The sequence below is a fragment of the Ahaetulla prasina genome, chromosome 13 (assembly GCF_028640845.1).
Source record: "Ahaetulla prasina isolate Xishuangbanna chromosome 13, ASM2864084v1, whole genome shotgun sequence".
In the NCBI taxonomy this organism is placed as follows: Eukaryota; Metazoa; Chordata; class Lepidosauria; order Squamata; family Colubridae; genus Ahaetulla; species Ahaetulla prasina.
The window spans coordinates 22,326,961-22,347,500 of NC_080551.1; the positions used below are offsets into that span (position 1 = coordinate 22,326,961).

Below are 20,540 nucleotides of genomic sequence, written 5' to 3' on the forward strand. Positions count from 1 at the left end.
ACAGAAGCAGAGAGAGAGAAAGGGAGCGGGAAGAGAGAAAGGGTTTGTATCTCACTTTCATTGTTGTTTTTAACAATAATTCAAGGTGGCAAACATGGTATCTCGTGCTCCTCCCTCCCTCTTATTTTCCCCGCAAATATAATCCTGCAAGATGGGCTGGATACCCAGCTGGCTTTCATGCCTAACATGGAACCAGAACTCTTCCTCTCCCGGTGTTTGGGCCAGACTCACCCAGCTGGCTAAGGTGGAACTATAACTCACCGTCTCCGGGTAAATGGCCCAAATTTACCTAGCCGGGTTTCTTATCTAAGATAGGACTGGAACTATCTCCTGGTGATTGGCCCAAATTCACCCAACCAGGCTCTCATGCCTAAGGTGGAACTAGAACTCACCATCTCCTGGTAAGTGACCCAGCTGGCTTTTGTACCTAACCCAAGACCTCACCATCTCCTGGTGATTGGCTCAAACTCACCCAACCGCACTGTCATGCCTAAGGTGGAACTAAAACTCACTGTCTCCTGGTAAATGGCCCAAATTCACCCAATTGGCTTTTGTACCTAAAGCAAAACTAGAATTCACTGTCTCCTGCTGATCAAAGCTGCCCAACCACGCCCTCATGCCTAAGGTGGAACTAGAACTCCCTGTCCCCTCGTAAATGGCCCAAAAACTCATCCAGCTGGCTGTCATGCTTAAAGGTGGAACTACAACTCACCGTCTCCCGGTCATTGGCCCATAGTCGCCCAGCTGGCTTTTGTAGCCAAAGGCAAGAAGACTAGAACTCGCCATCTCACAGTCACCCAACCAAATGAAACTAGAACTCACCGTCTCCTGGTAAATGGCCCAAATTCACCCAACTAGAATTCACTGTTTATTATTTATTTATTTTATTTATTTAAATTTTTATGCCGCCTTTCTCCCGAAGGACTCGGGGCGGTATACAGCCAAGGTTAAAACAATTAAATATACAAAATTAAAATATCAATTAAAATACATATTCAATAATGGCCAAATTAAAACCGTCAAATTGACCCAGCCTAAAATACCCCATATAAAATTACTAAAAATTTGAAAATTTAAAAATCAAGCCAGTCCCACTTGGATAAATAAATAAGTTTTTAATTCACGGGGAAAGGTCCGAAGGTCAGATAGTTGGCGCAAACTGTCTCCTGCTGATCGGCTCAAAGCCGCCCAATCACGCCCTTGTGCCTAAGGTGGAACTAAAAACTCCCTGTCCCCTCCTAAATGGCCCAAAAACTCATCCAGCTGACTTGTCATGCTTTACCTAGAACTACAATTCACCGTCTCCCGGTCATTGGCCCATAGTCGTCCAGCTGGCTTTTGTAGCCAAAGGCAAGAAGACTAGAACTCGCCATCACACAGTCACCTAACCAAGTGGAACTAGAACTCCCCGTCTCGGTGGCTTCTAACCTGGTGCCTTCACTCCTGGGTCAAACAAGGGGCTTTCTGTCCATCTTTCCCCCTCCCCTCCCCTCCCCTCCTCTCTCCCCGCTCCCTCCCCCTCCAGGGATTTCCTCCCCCGGTGCAGCGCATCGTTGCAGCGGCGCCCAGCTGCCAGCCGGTTGCGCGCAGCGGCTGCGCTTCTCGGCTTGCTTTGCCAACCAGGAAGCGGAGCAGGAGGAGCCTCCAGCCGCCTCCGCCTCTGCCTGCAAGCGGGGACCCGGAGGAGCCTTGCCCGGCTCGGCCCGGCCGCCTCTCCTGCCCGGCGGTGGGTAGGTGGGTGCGTGGAGATGGCCGGGTCCGGCTGGGCACCTCCGCAGCTGGAAGATTTCTTGCTAACCGAGCGGCTGGGCAGCGGCACCTACGCCACCGTCTTCAAAGCCTACAGGAAGGTAACGCGGGGTTGGCATGGAGGGATATCTGGGAGAGAGCCCCCTTTGCCCTGGCCTGCCAAAAAGTGGAGCCTCCCCTGCGCGAGGAAGTCTACCTGGAAGGGTCCTACCTGGGCGCAGCAGCTCCTTGGGTTGGGGACGCGCGTGCAAAAGCAAAAAAAAAAAGGGGGGGGGAGGGAGGCAGCCGGACAGGAGTCTGGGAGGGGGGTGATTGACACACTCACAACACACAGTCACACACACACACAGACAAGACACCTTGCCTGCAGAAGTTGTGAATGCTCCAACACTGGAAGTTTTTAAGAATCTGTTGGATAGCCATTTGTCTGAAATGATGTAGGGTTTCCTGCCTAAGCAAGGGGGTTGGACTAGAAGACCTCCAAGGTCCCTTCCAACTCTGTTGTTGTTGTTGTTATCTTTATTCATTAAACATGAAACTTAGCTGAACATTCAAAAAGGCATCACAAATACCATTGACTGGTGCTAATGGTTGAAAGGGGTTGCTGCCAGCATCCTAGGTATCAGCCAAGTAGTTTCTTAAGATGTACGATGTTCCGAGTAGCGCAGTTTTTTGCAGTTCTGCTGGTGTTATTGCAGGAAGCTGGAATTTCTTGATGTATGTTGTTGTTGTTGTTGTTGTTATTATTATTATCATCATCATCATCTACTCTGGGGTTTCCTAATGGTTGTGGTCCTGAAACTCCTTCCCACTTTGGAAAAATTAGGGTGGATTTCCTCTCCTCCCCTCCCCCATCTCCCTCCCCCCCACAAAAGAATTTTGGGGGTGCACGGATTATCTGTGGATAGCGTTAAAAATGAAAGGGGTAGCATCTCTAGAACCCTGATGGATTGGATGGCCTCGAAAATGACCGAAAGCAATGAAATATTAAGAAGGATGGGATATATTTTTCATGAAAAACAACCCCCACCTCTCATATTTTGTGAGCAGGGTAAAAGAAATAATGAGCAACAGAGGGGCTGTTTTTATGTATTCAATGTATTTGTTTCTTGCGTTTTTTTCTTCCCACCCATCTCCCCTACAAGTATCCAGAATTAAAAAAAACCAAACATTCTTAAAAGCTAAAAAATAGACAATAGAAAACAATTAGTCCCTTTTAATAATTTAAACGATACAGCCAAAAGACAAACAGAGGTAGATGCAAGCATTTTGTATTGACTCATGAGTACCTACATTACAATAACATGGTTAAAATCACCCTCAAATATAAGATCTATATTCGTCTTTTGGCTCTATTGTTTAAAATATAAAATACCCAAGGTTGAAAAACATTCTAAAAAGCTAAACAACCTAAAATATGCAAGGTTAAAAAACATTTTTAAAAACTAAACAATATAAAATACCCAAAGTTAAAAAAACATTTTAAAAAGCTAAACAATATAAAATACCCAAAGTTAAAAAAACATTTAAAAAAACTAAACAATATAAAATACCCAAAGTTAAAAAAAACATTTTAAAAAGCTAAACAATATAAAATACCCAAGGTTAAAAAATGTTTTAAAAAGCTACAAAAAATATAAAATACCCAAGGTTAATTTTTTTTAAAAAAAACTAAAAAGTATAAAATACGCAAGGTTAAAAAACATTTTAAAAAGCTAAAAAAAATATAAAATACCCAAGGTTATTTTTTTATTTAAAAAAGCTAAAAAATATAAAATAAACACCTCACTAGAAAATTCCAAACTCTTTTCTTTTCTGTCTTGTTAGAAGAACACCCGGGAAGTGGTAGCCATCAAATGCGTGAGTAAGAAAAATCTGAACAAGGCCTCTGTCGAAAACCTGCTGACCGAAATTGAGATCCTGAAGAATGTCCGGCACCCTCACATTGTGGAGTTAAAGGACTTCCAGGTGCAAATAAGGGGGAGGGGTTGTCCTTTGACTGAGGTTGAGGTGTGAGTACTGGTCTTAAGTCCCTTCGTTCTGTGCCGTTGTAACTTGGAACGCTCGCTCAACAAATGGTTGTAAATCAAGGACCAATTGCAAAGGAGCTGCAGCAGGGTGAAATGTAAAATTCGTTACTACTGGTTCTGTGGCCGTGGCTTGGTGGGGGGGGGCAATGTGACTAGGTGGGCGTGGCCAACTTTTTAAAAAAAAAACTTTTAAAAGCATTTTTTCTACATTTTAAAAGCATTTTTTTAAAAAATGCTTTTAAAAGCCTGTGATGATCAGGCAATTCAGCTGGGATCGCCAGAGGAAAAAAAGCTTTTAAAGGGTTCTGACGATCCCAGCTGAGTTGCCTGATCGCCAGAACCTTTTAAAAACATTTTTTTTTACAACCTCTTCGGCCGAAGAGCTTGTAGAAAACATGCTTTTAAAGGGTTCTGACGATCAGGCAACTCAGCTGGGATCGCCAGAGGAACACCTATCCTGCGCAGACTGCACTGGCTACCTGTTGTTTTCCGGGTGCGCTTCAAGGTATTGGTTACCATCTTTAAAGCGCTCCATGGCTTAGGACCGGGCTACTTACGGGACCGTCTACTGCCGGCCTCTATCTCTCAGCGTCCGGTGCGTTCCCACAGAGAGGGACTCCTCAGGGTGCCGTCAGCCAAACAATGTCGACTGGCGGCCCTTAAAACCTATTTATTCCGTTTGGCTGGACTGGCCTGATTTTAAATTCTAAATTTTAAATTTTAATTGTGGGTTTTAAATTTCTGTAATTTTTATGGGGTGTAATGTTATTTTAAATTTTCTGGCAAATTTTTTTAAGGGTTGTTTTAATTATGGTGTATGTTTCTGTTTGTATTTTATTTGCCTGTTCACCGCCCTGAGTCCTTTGGGAGAAGGGCGATATACAAATTAAAACATTATTATTATTACTATAACAAAAGCTTTTAAAGAGTTCTGACGATCCCAGCTGAGCCACGCGATCATCAGAGTCTTTTTTTTTTTACTTTTAAAAACATTTTTTCAGCCAAAGAAAAAATGCTTTTAAAAGTAGTAAAAAAAACAAAAAACTGATGATCGCGCGGCTCAGCTGGGCATGGGGGTGGGGAGGGATTTTTGCTACCGGTTCTCCGAACCACCCGTCACCATTGCTACCGGATCGAGTGATCCGGTCCGAACCGGGAGCATTTCACTCCTGAGCTGCAGCTATTTCGTTGACTAAGCTACTTAGAGCACCGCATCCTAAGACTGACAATGAAAAAAATATGTGCAATTCTCCACACATTTATTCAGCAATAACTCCCACTGGGGCTGGGTATTGCCTTCATAAGGACTAGAAACTTGCGGGTGGGGGGAAGGTTGGCTTGATGGGAATAGGAAAGTAGATGTGCTTCTGATCAACTTGATGGAGGTTTTTTTTCCCCCTCTCTCTGTTTTAGTGGGACAAGGAATATATCTACTTAATCATGGAATATTGTGCGGGAGGTGATCTGTCCCGTTTCATTCATAGCCGGAGGATTCTTCCAGAAAAGGTGGCTTGTATATTTCTACAACAACTGGGTGAGGAATAAGGAGAGAAACTTGTGGACTTCAACTCCCAGAATTCTCCAGCCAGCTATGCTATCCTCGCTGGGGAATTCTGGGAGCTGAAGTCCACAAATCTTAAAAGTTGCCAAAGTTGAATATTCCTGGTTCAGAGCAGTGTTTCTTTAAGAGGGTTGAACTTCAACTTGCAGGCTGGGGGATTCTGGGAGTTGAAGTCCACCCTTCTGAAAGTCGCTGAGGTTGAGAAACGCTGACTTAGGGATCTAGTCCTCAAGAATACGGGCTGTTTCTGAGTGCGTTTTTCTTTTTTTTCAAAGCAGCTTGTGCCTTGAAGTTTCTTCACGATAAGAATATCTCCCATCTGGACCTCAAACCCCAAAATATCCTACTGAGTTCCTTGGAGAAACCTCATCTCAAGCTGGCAGGTAAGGAAAGAACCGGAATTTCAGGCAAAGGCTGGCTGGACTCATTGAAATCCCTTCAAGTGGATTTAGCTCACAAGTAGACACAATCAGTAGGGTTTGACTTTACTATGTTGGCCGTAAATCATCACCATTTTTTAACGAACCCATAATCCAAGGGGTGGAGTCTGGTGAATCAGCGGTGAAATCCAAATTTTTTTACTACCGGTTCGGTGGGCGTGACATGGCTTGGTGGGCGTGGCTTGGTGGGCGTGGCAGGGGAAGGATACTGCAAAATCTCCATTCCCTCCCCGCTCCAGGGGAAGGATACTGCAAAATCCCCATTCCCACCCCACTCCAGGGGAAGGATACTGCAAAATCCCCATTCCCTCCCCACTCCTGGGGGAAGGATACTGCAAAATCTCCATTCCCACCCCACTCCAGGGGAAGGATACTGCAAAATCTCCATTCCTTCCCCACTCTGGGGCCAGCCAGAGATGGTATTTGCCAGTTCTCCGAACTACTCAAAATTTCCGCTTGCCGGTTCTCTGAACTGCTCAAAATTCACGCTAGCGGTTCTCCAGAACCTGTCAGAACCTACTGGATTTCAACCCTGAACTGAATGGAGCTGAGTGTTTACCGGCCGGATGCCCTTCCTGTCGCCAATATGGAGTTCTGTTCAGCAGATATATTCTCATTGTGCCCAGAGAGAGAAATATCTGCCTCTACCGAGGATCGAACTCACAGCCTCCTGATTGTGAGGCGAGAGCTGCACCTCTAGGCCACCGCATTACTCCGGTTAAATGAAGACCGATAAAGGAGAAGATTTGCAGCTCAGGGTTGGAATGAGGAGGTCCTTGATGCTCTCTGAGCTTGGTGGTTTTCTTGCAGATTATTTCACGACCTAAATTAGGTAACATCATCAATGCTAGAAAAGAGAGGGGTTTGTGGAGAGGGGGAGGGGAGGATGAGGATGAATGCGAGGACAAATCCTAGAGCACTTTTCAGAGGACCCCCAAATAATTGGTAAATGAATGGTTGCGACAGTTAGGGTTGCAAAACCTTAATCGTCACCCTAACCTGTACATCATGATTTCCCTGGGATGCAGGGATGAACAACTCCTGTGAAGGTTTTTAATCGATGCTCCTTCTTTCCCCTTAGATTTTGGGTTCGCACAACACATGTCCCCCAGGGATGAGAAGCACGTGCTGAGAGGTTCTCCACTTTACATGGCACCAGAAATGGTGTGCAGTCGGCAATACGATGCTCGCGTAGATTTGTGGTCGGTGGGCGTGATTCTCTATGGTAAGAGAAGATGAGATCAAACCTCAAAAATGCACTTTTAATAATAATAATAATAATAACAGAGTTGGAAGGGACCTTGGAGGCCTTCTAGTCCAACCCCCTGCCCAGGCAGGGAACCCTACACCATTTCAGACAAATGGCTATCCAACATTTTCTTAAAAACTTCCAGTGTTGGAGCATTCACAACTTCTGGAGGCAAGTTGTTCCACTGATTAATTGTTCTCACTGTCAGGAAATTTCTCCTTAGTTCTAGGTTGCTTCTCTCCTTGATTAGTTTCCACCCATTGCATAGATAGATAGATAGATAGATAGATAGATAGATAGATAGAGAGAGAGAGAGAGAGAGAGAGAGAGAGAGAGAGAGAGAGAGAGAGAGATACAGAGATAGATAGACAGATAGAGAGAGAGAGAGTTAGAGAGAGAGAGTTAGAGAGAGAGAGAGAGAGAGAGAGAGAGAGAGAGAGAGAGTTAGAGAGAGAGAGTTAGAGAGAGAGAGAGAGAGAGAGAGAGAGAGAGAGAGATAATATATATAGATTTATATAGATATAGATATATAGATATACTGTAGATATAGATAGATAGATAAAGATACAGATATATAGATAGAATAGAATAGAATAGAATAGAATAGAATAGAATAGAATAGAATAGAATAGAATAGAATAGAATAGAAGAATAGAATAGAATAGAATAGAATAGAATAGAATAGAATAGAATAGAATAGAATAGAATAGAATAGAATAGAACAGAACAGAACAGAATAGAATTAGAATTAGAATTAGAATTAGAATTAGAATGAATAGAATAGAATAGAATAGAACAGAACAACAGAGTTGGAAGGGACCTTGGAGGTCCTCTAGTCCAACCCGCTGCTTAGACAGGAAACCCTACACCACTTCAGACAAATGGTTATCCAACATCTTCTTAAAAACATCCAGTGTTGCAGCATTTACAACTTCTGGAGGCAAGTTGTTCCACTGGTTAATTATTCTCACTGCCAGGAAATTTCTCCTTAGTTCTAGGTTGCTTCTCTCCTTGATTTGTTTCCACCCATTGCTTCTTGTCCTGCCCTCAGGTGCTTTGGAGAATAGCTTGACTCCCTCTTCTGTGTGGCAGCCACTCAAATATTGGAACACAGCTATCATGTCTCCCCTTTTCCCAAAAGGTTTCCACAATTTTGGCCACTACTGAAAAAAAAAACAGCCCTGAGAAAAGCGACCTATGACCGTTTTTCACACTTACGACCGTTGCAGCATCCCCGTGGCCACATGATCGAATTTCAAATCCTCGGCAACTGATTCATATTTATGACGGTTGCAGTGCCCCGGGGGTCACGTGATTCCCCTTTTGTGACATATTTCATTTAACAACCAGGTGACTAACTGAAATAACTGCAGGGATTCAGTTAGAGACTGTGGCAAGGGTTAGGGTTAGTTTCCCAAAAGGTTTCCGCAATTTTGGCCACTACTGTACACACACACACACACACAAACACACAGATGCATACATACAAACACACACACGCACATACACACATACACACACATAGACATCTCAGTGGTCTACGTCAGGGTTCTGCAACCTTAAAGGGCCTCTGTGGCTCAGACTGGTAAGACAGTCTGTTATTAACACAGCTGCCTGCAATTACTGCAGGTTCGAGTCCCACCAGGCCCAAGGTTGACTCAGCCTTCCATCCTTTATAAGGTAGGTAAAATGAGGACCCAGATTGTTGGGGGCAATAAGTTGACTTTGTATATAATATACAAATGGATGAAGACTATTGCTTGACATAGTGTAAGCCGCCCTGAGTCTTCGGAGAAGGGCGGGATATAAATGCAAATTAAACAAAAAAAACCACTCAGAGAGCCATTTGGACCCGTTTCCAACAGAAAAGAAAACACTGGGAGCCACAAAACCCTTCGGGTGCCTGACTGTTTCTTGAGCAGCCACAAAACTAGGATATGTAGTTGAATTAAACCTTCTGTTTTCTTCTGAAACTTTTCTTTTCTCGGATTTATCTATGGTTGGCCTACCGGGGGATCGAAAAGCTCAATAAATTGCGTGCCGGCAGATGTGGCACATATTTTGAGTGACAGGGAGCCGCAGCAGACGGGTGAAAGAGCCACATGCGGCTCTGGAGCCGCAGGTTGCTGACTCCTGGTCTAGGTTGATGTCTTTTGAAATTTTTGCCGGGTCAAGAGATTTGAACGCCGTGATTGTGACTTCCCTCTCTGCAGCTTCCTCGGAATTCTTTCTGACGTCTTTGCAAGGCATCCGATCCTTAACTAGGTTATCTTTTTTTTTTTATTTTCCCCTTCTAGAGGCCCTCTTTGGCCGACCCCCTTTTGCCTCCAAATCTTTTGCTGAGCTGGAGGAGAAGATCCGGAGCAGCCAACCCGTTGAGGTAACCCTGCAAGGCTGCAGGTGGGGGTTGCCTTGGTTGGTTGTGATGTGAGTTTTACAGCCAGGGCGGGGTGTGTGTGTGTGTGTGTGTTCACATGGCTTTTAACTTCTGTTGCTTTTGGTTAAGAAATTAATTACAACTAACTCTTCCCCTTGCAAAAAAATGTTAAAATTGTAAAAAAAAAATCAGGACTGCTCCCCTTTGAACTGAGGGAATGGGCAGGGGTGGGAATGGAGCACTTTTACAATTTCCTTTTCTTCCTTTCTAAATCTTGAATGGGATCAGAGGTGGGTTTCAGCAGGTTCTGACCGATTCCGGAGAGCCGGTAGCGGAAATTTTGAGTAGTTTGGAGAACCGGTAGTAAAAATTCTGACTGGCCATGTATTCTCTGCCTCCTGAGTCCTAGCTGATCGGGAGGAAATGGGGATTTTGAAGTATCCTTTCCCCTGCCACGCCCATCAAACCACGCCCGCCAAGCCAAGCCACGCCCGCCAAGCCACGCCCACAGAACCGGTAGTAAAAAAATTTGAAACCCATCACTGAATGGGATGTTTGCCAACATCTCCCTTCTTTTTTTTGGGGTGGGGATGTGAATCAGTGCTGTAAATTATTTATTGTCATTAGTTATCGATGTGGATATCTGGCCTGAAAAGGGTTCTTCCTTCTCTCGGGGGGGGAAAAAAAAGCCAGAGGTGGAAGTCCATCCCCCCACTTCTCCCACCTTCTCCCTCCCATTTCACCAAGTGTTCTGTCCCCCTCCCCACTTCACAACACTCTCCGGGGGCGGAGTTACAACACCAAGGCTGTTCCTTCCTTCCTTCCCCCTGTGGCTGTTTCGTTGGCCCCTAACTATCCCAGGTGTCAAAAAATCCAGGACAAAAACTCCTTCTGTGTATGGGCTACAGAGAAGCGCGTGGGAGGGAGTGGCTGTGGCCAATGTGCCAGGACGAAAGGCTGGGGGAGGGCCAGCCGAGGAGAAAGGCTTTGTGGCTAATAATGCAGAGGCGAAACCCTTGAGGAGAAACAGGCAAGGCGAAGGGTTCGAGCCGAAAAGTCCCATTCCAACAGTGGGGTACCTTTAAGCTTTCACCTGCTTCTCCCACCTTTCCTGCCACAGCTTCCCAGCCGCCCCCGTCTCTCCCCGGAATGCCGGGATCTCCTGCAACGTCTTTTGCAAAGAGACCCCCAGCAGCGCATCTCCTTCCAGGCGTTCTTCGCGCACCCCTTTGTGGATATGGAGCACATGCCCAGTGCGGAAAGTTTGGGGAATGCAGTGAGTATCAGCAAACAGGGGAGAGAGGGAGGGAGAATGAATGAGGGTTGGAGGGAGGGAAGGAAGGAAGCAAGACAGATCATAGGAAGAAAGGAAAATGGAGGGAGGGAGGAAGGAAGGAAGACAGATGAAGAGAGGAAGGAAGGAAGACAGATGAAGAAGTAACAGATGAAGAAGTAAAAAAGGAAGAGAGAGGAAGAAAGGAAGATAGAGGGAGGGAAGGAAGGAAGGAAGGAAGGAAGGAAGGAAGGACGACAGATTTATTTATTTATTTATTTATTTATCAAACTTATATACCGCACCATCTCCCGTAGGACTCAGGGCGGTTCACAGGCATATTAAAACAATATAAAACAATATAATAAATAAACATTTAAAACCCAGATTAAAACTAAATATTATCAAAGCCTGATCACTAAAACAGTAAGAACCAATAAAACCCCCATTAAAATTTGGTTAAAACATTTTGTTCTTAGGCTAGTCCCGCGCGCTGAAATAATAGAGTCTTCAGTTCACGTCTGAAGGTCCAGAGGTCAGGGAGTTGTCGTAATCCAGGAGGAAGCTCATTCCACAGGGCTGGTGCCGCCACAGAGAAGGCCCTCCCCCTGGGGGTCGCCAACCTACATTGTTTGGTCGACGGCACCCTGAGGAGGGCCACTCTGTGGGAGCGCACAGGTCGTTGGGAGGCAATCGTGGCAGAAGGCGGTCTCAAGGTATCCCGTCCTAAGCCATGGAGCGCTTTAAAGATGGTAACCAAAACCTTGAATTGCACCCGAAGACTACCGTAGCCAGTGCAGGCCGCGAGGATAGGTGTTATATGGGAGCAACGCGGTGCTCCTCTATCACCCGCGCCGCATTCTGACTAACTGAGCCTCCGGTGCTCTTCAAGGAGCCCCATGTAGAGCATTGCAATAGTCCAGGTGGGAAGTGACGAGGCGTGAGTGACCGTGCGTAAGATGATAGGAAGGTAGGAAGAAAGGAAGAGGGAGGGAGGAGGAGGAAGATGATGAGAAGGAGGAAGGAAGGAAGGAAAGAAAAAGGAAGGAAGGAAGGAAAGAAGGAAGGAAGGACGACAGATTTATTTATTTATTTATTTATTTATCAAACTTATATACCGCACCATCTCCCGTAGGACTCAGGGCGGTTCACAGGCATATTAAAACAATATAAAACAATATAATATATAAACATTTAAAACCCAAATTAAAACTAAATATAATCAAAGCCTGATCACTAAAACAGTAAGAACCAATAAAACCCCCATTAAAATTTGGTTAAAACATTTTGTTCTTAGGCTAGTCCCACACGCTGAAATAATAGGGTCTTCAGTTCACATCTGAAGGTCCGGAGGTCAGGGAGTTGTCGTAATCCTGGAGGAAGCTCATTCCACAGGGCTGGTGCCACCACAGAGAAGGCCTTCCCCCTGGGGGTCGCCAAACTACATTGTTTGGTCGACGGCACCCTGAGGAGGGCCACTCTGTGGTAGTGCACAGGTCGTTGGGAGGCAATCGGTGGCAGAAGGCTGTCTCGAAGGTATCCCGGTCCTAAGCCATGGAGCGCTTTAAAGATGGTAACCAAAACCTTGAATTGCACCCGGAAGACTACCGGTAGCCAGTGCAGGCCGCGCAGGATAGGTGTTATATGGGAGCAACGCGGTGCTCCCTCTATCACCCGCGCGGCCGCATTCTGGACTAACTGGAGCCTCCGGGTGCTCTTCAAGGGGAGCCCCATGTAGAGAGCATTGCAATAGTCCAGGTGGGAAGTGACGAGGGCGTGAGTGACCGTGCGTAAGATGATAGGAAGGTAGGAAGAAAGGAAGAGGGAGGGAGGGAGGGAGGAAGATGATGAGAAGGGAGGGAAGGGGAAGGAAAGTGATAAGAATGGGGAAGGAAGGAAGGAAGGAAGGAAGGAAGGAAGGAAGGAAGGAAGGAAGGAAGGAAGGAAGGAAGGAAAGAAGGAGAGGTTTTGTAGTTCAGCATTGGTGGAGAACTTACTATTACAGTAGAATCTACTTGGTCTCTATTTGCTAGCCCCCACTAGATAGATCACACCAAATCCACTCCACAGGAAAAACCAAAACTATTTTTATTGAAAGTGGATCTAATAACAAACCTGATTATAAATCCATAAATATACAAATAATTATGTTCCTCCTCCTCTTCCTCACAGTTAATTGAATTTCAGAGGTATATCTCTGAGCCACCTCCAGATGTTATCTGGCTGGTAGATTCTGGGAGTTGAAGTCCACACCTCTTAAAGTTGCTAAGTTTTGGGCAGGCAAACCTGTTTTTGAGGACAGACTCCCTCGGCCCAGAGTCTCTTCTTCTTTAACATCTTCTTATGTTGCTTCATTGCAGACCAAACTTGTCATGGAGGCCGTCAAGAAGGACCAAGAAGGTGACATGGCCACCGCCCTGTCACTCTACTCCAAAGCTCTGGAGTACTTTGTTCCTGCCTTACGCTGTGAGTAGCCCAGCTGCTCTTTGCTTTTCCCTTCCTTCTTTCTTCTAGAGCAGGGCTCTCCAATCTTGGCAACTTTTAAGACTTGTGGATTTTAACAAAGCTGGCTGAGGAATTCTGGGAGTTGAAGTCCACAAGTCTTAAAAGTTGCCATGATTGGAGATCCCTGTTCTAGAGCAGGGGTCACCAACTGGTGGTCCTTGGGCCACTGATGGTCCACGAGAAAATTTTGGCAGTCCGCAGAAAATTTTTTTGCATTTTTAATATTGCACTAAATCAGGGGTCCTCAGACTAAGGCCCCTGGGCCGGATATGTGCAATGAACGGTTGTGTTGCTGCAGAGAGTCTCCCCCCTTGGGGTCCTTTTGTGTGGGTCAAAGCAGGGCAGAAATTCTGACTTGGGGTCTGCTTCAGCCGCCTAGTGTGGGGCTTTGGGCAAAGGCTGGAGGGAAGAGCCGCTGGTGGCAAAGAGCCGGAGGACCTTGTTCCAGTGGGACTGCCTCATGGCCTGGAACTGGCTGACCATCTCAGCCCGCTGAGCCTCCAGGTGCTGGTACCTGGCCTTGCACTCCCCCAGGTCTTCCCTCTGCTTGGAAAGCCTATGCTCCTAGTCCTCAGTGAGGTGCTTTTATCATCTGCATCTGCTTAATGACTTGGGAGCTACCTGCAACCGTGATTCAAAGTTCTGCCTGTTGCGCGCACCCCTGGGAGTCACGTGAATCAAATTTTGGGTGATTGGCAACCGGGCCGCATTGATGTCCATTTGGCAGCATCCCATGGTCATAGTGATGGTGTTTTACAAACGGTTTTGCCCAAAAGCGTCATCGACCTCCAGCTTTCAAGCAAACCGCCTCCCGTAGCAATGGCTCGCTTAATGAGCACTCCAAAAAGAAAAAGAAAAAAAAGGTTACAAAATCAAGTCTCTTGCATGACCGACCCATTTTGCAACCGTCACGATGTCCAAAGCTGCATTACGGTCGCAAGTCGAGGAGTACCTGCCTTCCAGTTCTGACAGTCTCCACTGATTTTGCCTCTGTGTCTAACACACAGCCTTGCCCAGCTCACTTCCTCCTCTCTCTTGTTGCCTTCAGTTGAACGGGACGCCCAACGGAAGGAAGCCATCCGAGCCAAGGTTAGTCAATTGTCCGCTTTCCAACTGACCCACAGAAGGCCCGAAAATCAGCTGGCGCACCGGAGCTGAGCTCCTGTGCCCACTGATATGGCTCTGCGTGACACCTATGGCATGGGTCCCATAAGTTCGCTATTACAGGTCTATCTATTAGCAGTGTTTTACACCGAGAGCCCTTTGGCTGTTCTGAGCCCCAATTGATTGATTGATTTTTGAGAAGAAGAAGTTGTTGTTAGTTGCGAAGTCGTGTCCGACCCATCGCAACCCCATGAACAACATTCCTCCAGGCCTTCCTGTCCTCTACCATCCTCTGGAGTCCATTTAAACTCATGCCTACTGCTTCAGTGACTCCGTCCAGCCACCTCGTTCTCTGTCGTCCCTTTCTTCTTTTGCCCTCCATCGTTCCCAGCATTAGGCTCTTCTCCAGGGAGTCCTTCCTTCTCATTAGGTGGCCAGAGTATTTCAGTTTCATCTTCAGGATCTGGCCTTCTAAAGAGCAGTCAGGGTTGATCTCCTCTAGGACTGACCGGTTGGATGGCCTTGCAGTCCATGGGACTCGCAGGAGTCTTCTCCAGCACCAGAGTTCAAAGGCCTCAATTCTTTGGCGCTCAGCCTTTCTTATGGTCCAACCTTCACAGCCATCCATTGCAACTGGGAACACCATAGCCGTGACTATTATGCACTTTTGTTGGCAGGGTGATGTCTCTGCTTTTGAGTACGCTGTCTAGATTTGCCATAGCTTTCCTCCCCAGGAGCAAGCGTCTTTTAATTTCTTGGCTGCAGTCCCCATCTGCGGTGATGTAATTAAGAAGTAGGCACCTTACAAATTAAGAAGTAGGCACCTTAATTTGCAAGGTGCCTATTTCGGTATAAAATCATAGAAGCTCTTTTTTTATTATTATTTTATTTTTGACATTCTGCTTCTGCTTCCTGGTCAGTGTCAGATGGGGCGATGTCTTCCCACTTTTAAGCCTGATGTTTTCTGGTTCATGTCCTGTTTCTCCTCTTGCCCAGGTGAGCGATTATATCTCACGTGCAGAGCAGCTCAAGGCGCTGGTGGCATCGGACAACAAAGCCCTTTTGCAAAAAGGCTGCTCTGAACGGGACATTTTAAAAGGTAAATTTCTAAGGGAGGGAAGCTGAACGAGATAGCATCATCAAACCCTTGCTCGAAACAGTGTCTTGTTGGTAAGATCCAGTGCTGGAGAATTCTGGGAGTTGAAGTCCACCTATCTTAAAGTTGGCTGAGGAATTCTGGGAGTTGAAGTCCATCTGTCTGAAAGTTGGCTGAGGAATTCTGGGAGTTGACGTCCACCTATCTTAAAGTTGGCTGGGGAAATTCTGGGAGTTGAAGTCCATCTGTTTTAAAGTTGACTGGGGAATTCTGGGAATTGAAGTCCACCTATCTTAAAGTTGGCTGAGGAATTCTGGGAATTGAAGTCCACCTATCTTAAAGTTGGCTGAGGAATTCTGAGAGTTGACGTCCAGCTATCTTAAAGTTGGCTGGGGAATTCTGGGAGTTGAAGTCCACCTGTCTTAAAGTTGGCTGAGGAATTCTGGGAGTTGAAGTCCACCTGTCTTAAAGTTGGCATAGGAATTCTGGGAGTTGAAGTCCACCTATCTTAAAGTTGGCTGGGGAATTCTGGGAGTTGAAGTCCACCTGTCTTAAAGTTGGCTGAGGAATTCTGGGAGTTGAAGTCCACCTGTCTTAAAGTTGGCATAGGAATTCTGGGAGTTGAAGTCCACCTATCTTAAAGTTGGCTGGGGAATTCTGGGAGTTGAAGTCCACCTTTCTTAAAGTTGGCTGGGGAATTCTGGGAATTGAAGTCCACCTATCTTAAAGTTGGCTGAGGAATTCTGGGAATTGAAGTCCACCTATCTTAAAGTTGGCTGAGGAATTCTGAGAGTTGACGTCCAGCTATCTTAAAGTTGGCTGGGGAATTCTGGGAGTTGAAGTCCACCTGTCTTAAAGTTGGCTGAGGAATTCTGGGAGTTGAAGTCCACCTGTCTTAAAGTTGGCATAGGAATTCTGGGAGTTGAAGTCCACCTATCTTAAAGTTGGCTGGGGAATTCTGGGAGTTGAAGTCCACCTGTCTTAAAGTTGGCTGAGGAATTCTGGGAGTTGAAGTCCACCTGTCTTAAAGTTGGCATAGGAATTCTGGGAGTTGAAGTCCACCTATCTTAAAGTTGGCTGGGGAATTCTGGGAGTTGAAGTCCACCTTTCTTAAAGTTGGCTGGGGAATTCTGGGAGTTGAAGTCCACCTGTCTTAAAGTTGGCTGGGGAATTCTGGGAGTTGAAGTCCACCTGTCTTAAAGTTGGCTGGGGAATTCTGGGAGTTGAAGTCCACCTGTCTTAAAGTTGGCTGGGGAATTCTGGGAGTTGAAGTCTACCGATCTTAAAGTTGGCTGAGGAATTCTGGGAGTTGAAGTCCACCTGTCTTAAAGTTGGCTGGGGAATTCTGGGAGTTGAAGTCTACCGATCTAAAAGTTGGCTGAGGAATTCTGGGAGTTGAAGTCCACCTATCTTAAAGTTGGCTGGAGAATTCTGGGAGTTGAAGTCCACCTATCTTAAAGTTGGCTGGGGAATTCTGGGAGTTGAAGTCCACCTGTCTTAAAGTTGGCTGGGGAATTCTGGGAGTTGAAGTCCACCTGTCTTAAAGTTGGCTGAGGAATTCTGGGAGTTGAAGTCCACCTGTCTTAAAGTTGGCTGAGGAATTCTGGGAGTTGAAGTCCACCTGTCTTAAAGTTGGCTGAGGAATTCTGGGAGTTGAAGTCCACCTATCTTAAAGTTGGCTGGGGAATTCTGGGAGTTGAAGTCCACCTTTCTTAAAGTTGGCTGGGGAATTCTGGGAGTTGAAGTCCATCTGTCTTAAAATGGCCCAAGGTTGGACTCCTCTGGACCAGAAGACCTCCAAGGTCCCTTCCGGCCCCATGATTCTATGATAAATAAGGATCTGTTGCAAAATGATGGCGGGTGTCCATCCTGCAGGAGGGTTGAGGGCCACCAGAGGGCACTCTTCCACAGCCTCCCTTTCTCCAAAATCAAGCTATTTCCCCTGAGCTCTATTTACTATTTCAGGACAGAGCCTGCAAAAGGAATTGCATGTTGTGTTTGCCGTTGTTGTAGGTTTGCAAGATAGACAATCAATTTCTGGGGAGGGCTGCGGTTGACCCAAGAAACTTTTCTTTGGCAAAAAAGGTTGCAAAATCAAGCATGGGGTGTTTTTAACCATGGAAATCCTGGTCTTAACTATGGTTGTAAGTCAAGGACTACCTGTATATGAAAAACAGCCCCTAATCTCTTCCCACACACATCTCTGGCAACATTAGCTTACATTTATTTGGTTCTTTGATTAGAATGCAGTACTGCAGGCTACTTCTGCTGTCTGCCGACTGCCAGCAGTTTGGCAGTTCGATTCTTTCCGGTTCAAGGTTGACTCAGCCTTCCATCCTTCTGAGGTGGGTAAAATGAGGACCCAGATTGTTGGGGGTAAATATGCTGACTCTGTAAACTGCTTAGAGAGGGCTGTGGAGCACTGTGAAGCGGTATATAAGTCTGAGTGCTATTGCAATCTTCCTTCCTTCCTTCCATCCACCCCTCCCTCCCACTGGTTAGAATGCAGTATTGCAGGCTAACTCTGCCCACATAGTCAGGAGTTTGATTCTGACTGGCTCAAGGTTGACTCAACCTTCCATCCTTCTGAGCTGGGTAAAATGAGGACCCAGATTGTTGGGGGCAAGAGGCTGATTCTGTAAACCACTTAGAGAGGGCTGTAAAAGCACTGTGAAGTGGAATATAAGTCTAAGTGTTATTGCTAAATGGAAAGGAAAGAAGGAAGGAAGGAAGGAAGGAAGGAAGGAAGGAAGGAAGGAAGGAAGGAAGGAAGGAAAGAAGGAAGGAAGGAAGGAAGGAAGGAAGGAAGGAAGGAAGGAAGGAAGGAAGGAAGGAAGGAAGGAAGGAAGGAAGGAAGGAAGGAAGGAACAGACCGACCGTGGTGGCACAGTGATTAGACTGCAGTATTGCAGGCTACTTCTGCTGACTGCCAGCAGTTCAATCCTGACTAGCTCAAGGTTGACTCAGCCTTCCATCCTTCTAAGGTCCGTAAAATGAGGACAGAGATTGTTGGGGGGCAATAGGCTAGCTCTGTAAACCTCTTAGAGAGGGCTATAAAGCGGTATATAAGTCTAAGTGATATTGCTATTGCTATTGCTCATCTGCAAACTATTTTTTCCCCTTTTGTTTCAGAGATGTCCAAAAACAAACCTCGCCTTTACGCTGCTCTGGATGTGGCATCTGCTGCTGTGGCAAAGGTGAGCTGCCAGGGGAGACCGGAAGGGTTGCCTCGGTTGAACCCGGGAGAGTTGGAAGGGACCTTGGAGGTCTTCTAGTCCAACCCGCTGCTCAAGCAGGAAATCCTGATGCCCTTTCACACAGATGGCTGTCCAAACTATTGTTAAAAACCTCCAGTGATGTTAAAAACCTTCCAGGAAAGGGAGGGAAGGAAGGAAAGAAGGAAGGGAGGGAGGGAAGGAAGGGGAAAAAAAGAGAGGGAGGGAAGGAAGGAAGGAAGGAAGGAAGGAAGGAAGGAAGGAAGGAAGGAAGGAAGGAAGGGACCTTGCAGATCAAATGGTTATCCAATCGCTTCTTAAAAATCTCCAGTGATGGAGCACCTACAACCTCTGGAGGCAAGCCCTTTCACCGATTCATTATTTTCACTGTCAGGAAATTTCTCCTTAATTGCTTCTTGTCCTGCTTTGGAGAATAGGGTGCCTTAAACTCCTTAAGTTTAAGCTTGCTCCTGGGGAGGAAAGCTATGGCAAATCTAGACAGCGTACCAAAAAGCAGAAACATCACCCTGCCAACAAAAGTGCGTCTAGTCAAGGCTCTGGTTTTCCCAGTTGCAATGGGATGGCTGTGAAAGTTGGACCATAAGGAAGGCTGAGCGCCAAAGAATGGAGGCCTTTGAACTCTGGTGCTGGAGAAGACTCCTGCGAGTCCCTTGGCGAAGAAGCAAGTCAGTTCTAGAGGGGATCAACCCTGACTGCTCTTTAGAAGGCCAGATCCTGAAGGTGAAACTCAAATACTTTGGCCACCTCATGAGAAGGAAGGACTCCCTGGAGAAGAGCCTAATACTGGGAATGATGGAGGGCAAAAGAAGAAGGGGACAGCAGAGAACGAAGTGGCTGGATGGAGTCACTGAAGCAGCCGGTGTGAGTTTAAATGGACTCCAGAGGATGGTAGAGGACAGGAAGGCCAGGTGGAACGTGGTCCATGAGGTCGCGATGGGTCAAACACAACTTCGCAACTAACAACAACAACAAACTCCTTGACCTGTCCTGCAGTCCAAAAAGGCACAATAAAAGCCAGATGTTGTAAGGCAGGGGTGAAATCCAGCAGGTTCTAGAAAACTGGTAACAGAAATTTTGAGTAGTTTGGAGAACTGGCAAATGCCACCTCTGGCTGGCCCCAGAGTGGGGTGGGAATGGGATTTTGCAGTAACCTTCCCCCGGAGTGGGTTGGGAATGGGGATTTTGCAATATCCTTCCCCTGCCATACCCACCAAGCCACACTCACAGAACCGGTAGTAAAAAAAAATTGGACTTCACCACTGTTGTAAGGATGTGCTAAGGCACACATGGAATGGGAGAGTTGTTCAGTGGGACTTTTTTTTTTTTTTTTTGCCCTAAATCCTCTCCAGCCAAGACCTTGCACACACAAACACACACACACACAAACACACAGAGCCTGCTTGCCTTTGCAGTCCGCTCGAGTGCGAATGTATTCAATTGCATTCGGAAATGAATTGATGTATCAGCGTCCTCTCCTTGAACTCAGCACGGCATGAAGAGATCCGATCTTTTCTGCTTCCTGAAATCCTCTGGCTTTAATTTTATCCAAATGACTCTACACGTTGCCAGGGGGCGAAGGGGCGAGGAAAACTTCTTCTTTCTCCCCGTGCGGCTCATTTTCTGGCCCCCTGTTTGATTCCAAGCGTGGGGGGGTTGATTCATAGAAAGATCGAAGAGAATATTTCTAGCTCAGGACTTAAATCAGGTGCTCTCTGAAATGGGTTGTTTCCTTGCTGACGTTTCAGGACCCAACTAGGTGCCATCATCAGTGCTAAAAGAGAATGGAGCTTATGGGGGCTTTGGTGATCTCTGAGCTGGGTTGTTTGCATGCAGACCCAGCTACGTAACATCATCAGCACTAGAAAGGAGTGCTCACTGTTAATAAACAGTGGCCGCGGTGTGGCTCAGGCTGTAAGAAGC

At 46.3% G+C, this 20,540-nt stretch overlaps 1 protein-coding gene across 4 annotated transcripts in view; it reads left to right on the forward strand.

Moving 5' to 3' along the window:
• Positions 1 to 1,615: 1,615 nt before the first annotated feature.
• ULK3 (unc-51 like kinase 3) overlaps positions 1,616 to 20,540 on the forward strand; it is a 24,571-nt gene continuing 5,646 nt past the window's right edge. The window contains exons 1-11 of one of the 4 annotated variants that reach the window (XM_058156611.1): positions 1,617 to 1,850; positions 3,577 to 3,717; positions 5,193 to 5,313; positions 5,616 to 5,723; positions 6,862 to 7,005; positions 9,327 to 9,409; positions 10,527 to 10,682; positions 13,040 to 13,145; positions 14,233 to 14,273; positions 15,285 to 15,387; positions 18,517 to 18,581. In XM_058156611.1, the coding sequence (XP_058012594.1) occupies positions 1,749 to 1,850; positions 3,577 to 3,717; positions 5,193 to 5,313; positions 5,616 to 5,723; positions 6,862 to 7,005; positions 9,327 to 9,409; positions 10,527 to 10,682; positions 13,040 to 13,145; positions 14,233 to 14,273; positions 15,285 to 15,387; positions 18,517 to 18,581 (1,170 nt within the window). In that variant the 5' untranslated portion in view covers positions 1,617 to 1,748. Of the gene's footprint in view, positions 1,851 to 3,576; positions 3,718 to 5,192; positions 5,314 to 5,615; positions 5,724 to 6,861; positions 7,006 to 9,326; positions 9,410 to 10,526; positions 10,683 to 13,039; positions 13,146 to 14,232; positions 14,274 to 15,284; positions 15,388 to 18,516; positions 18,582 to 20,540 lie in introns of all 4 variants that reach the window. The other 3 variants (XM_058156612.1, XM_058156613.1, XM_058156615.1) reach the window with 3 other exon arrangements.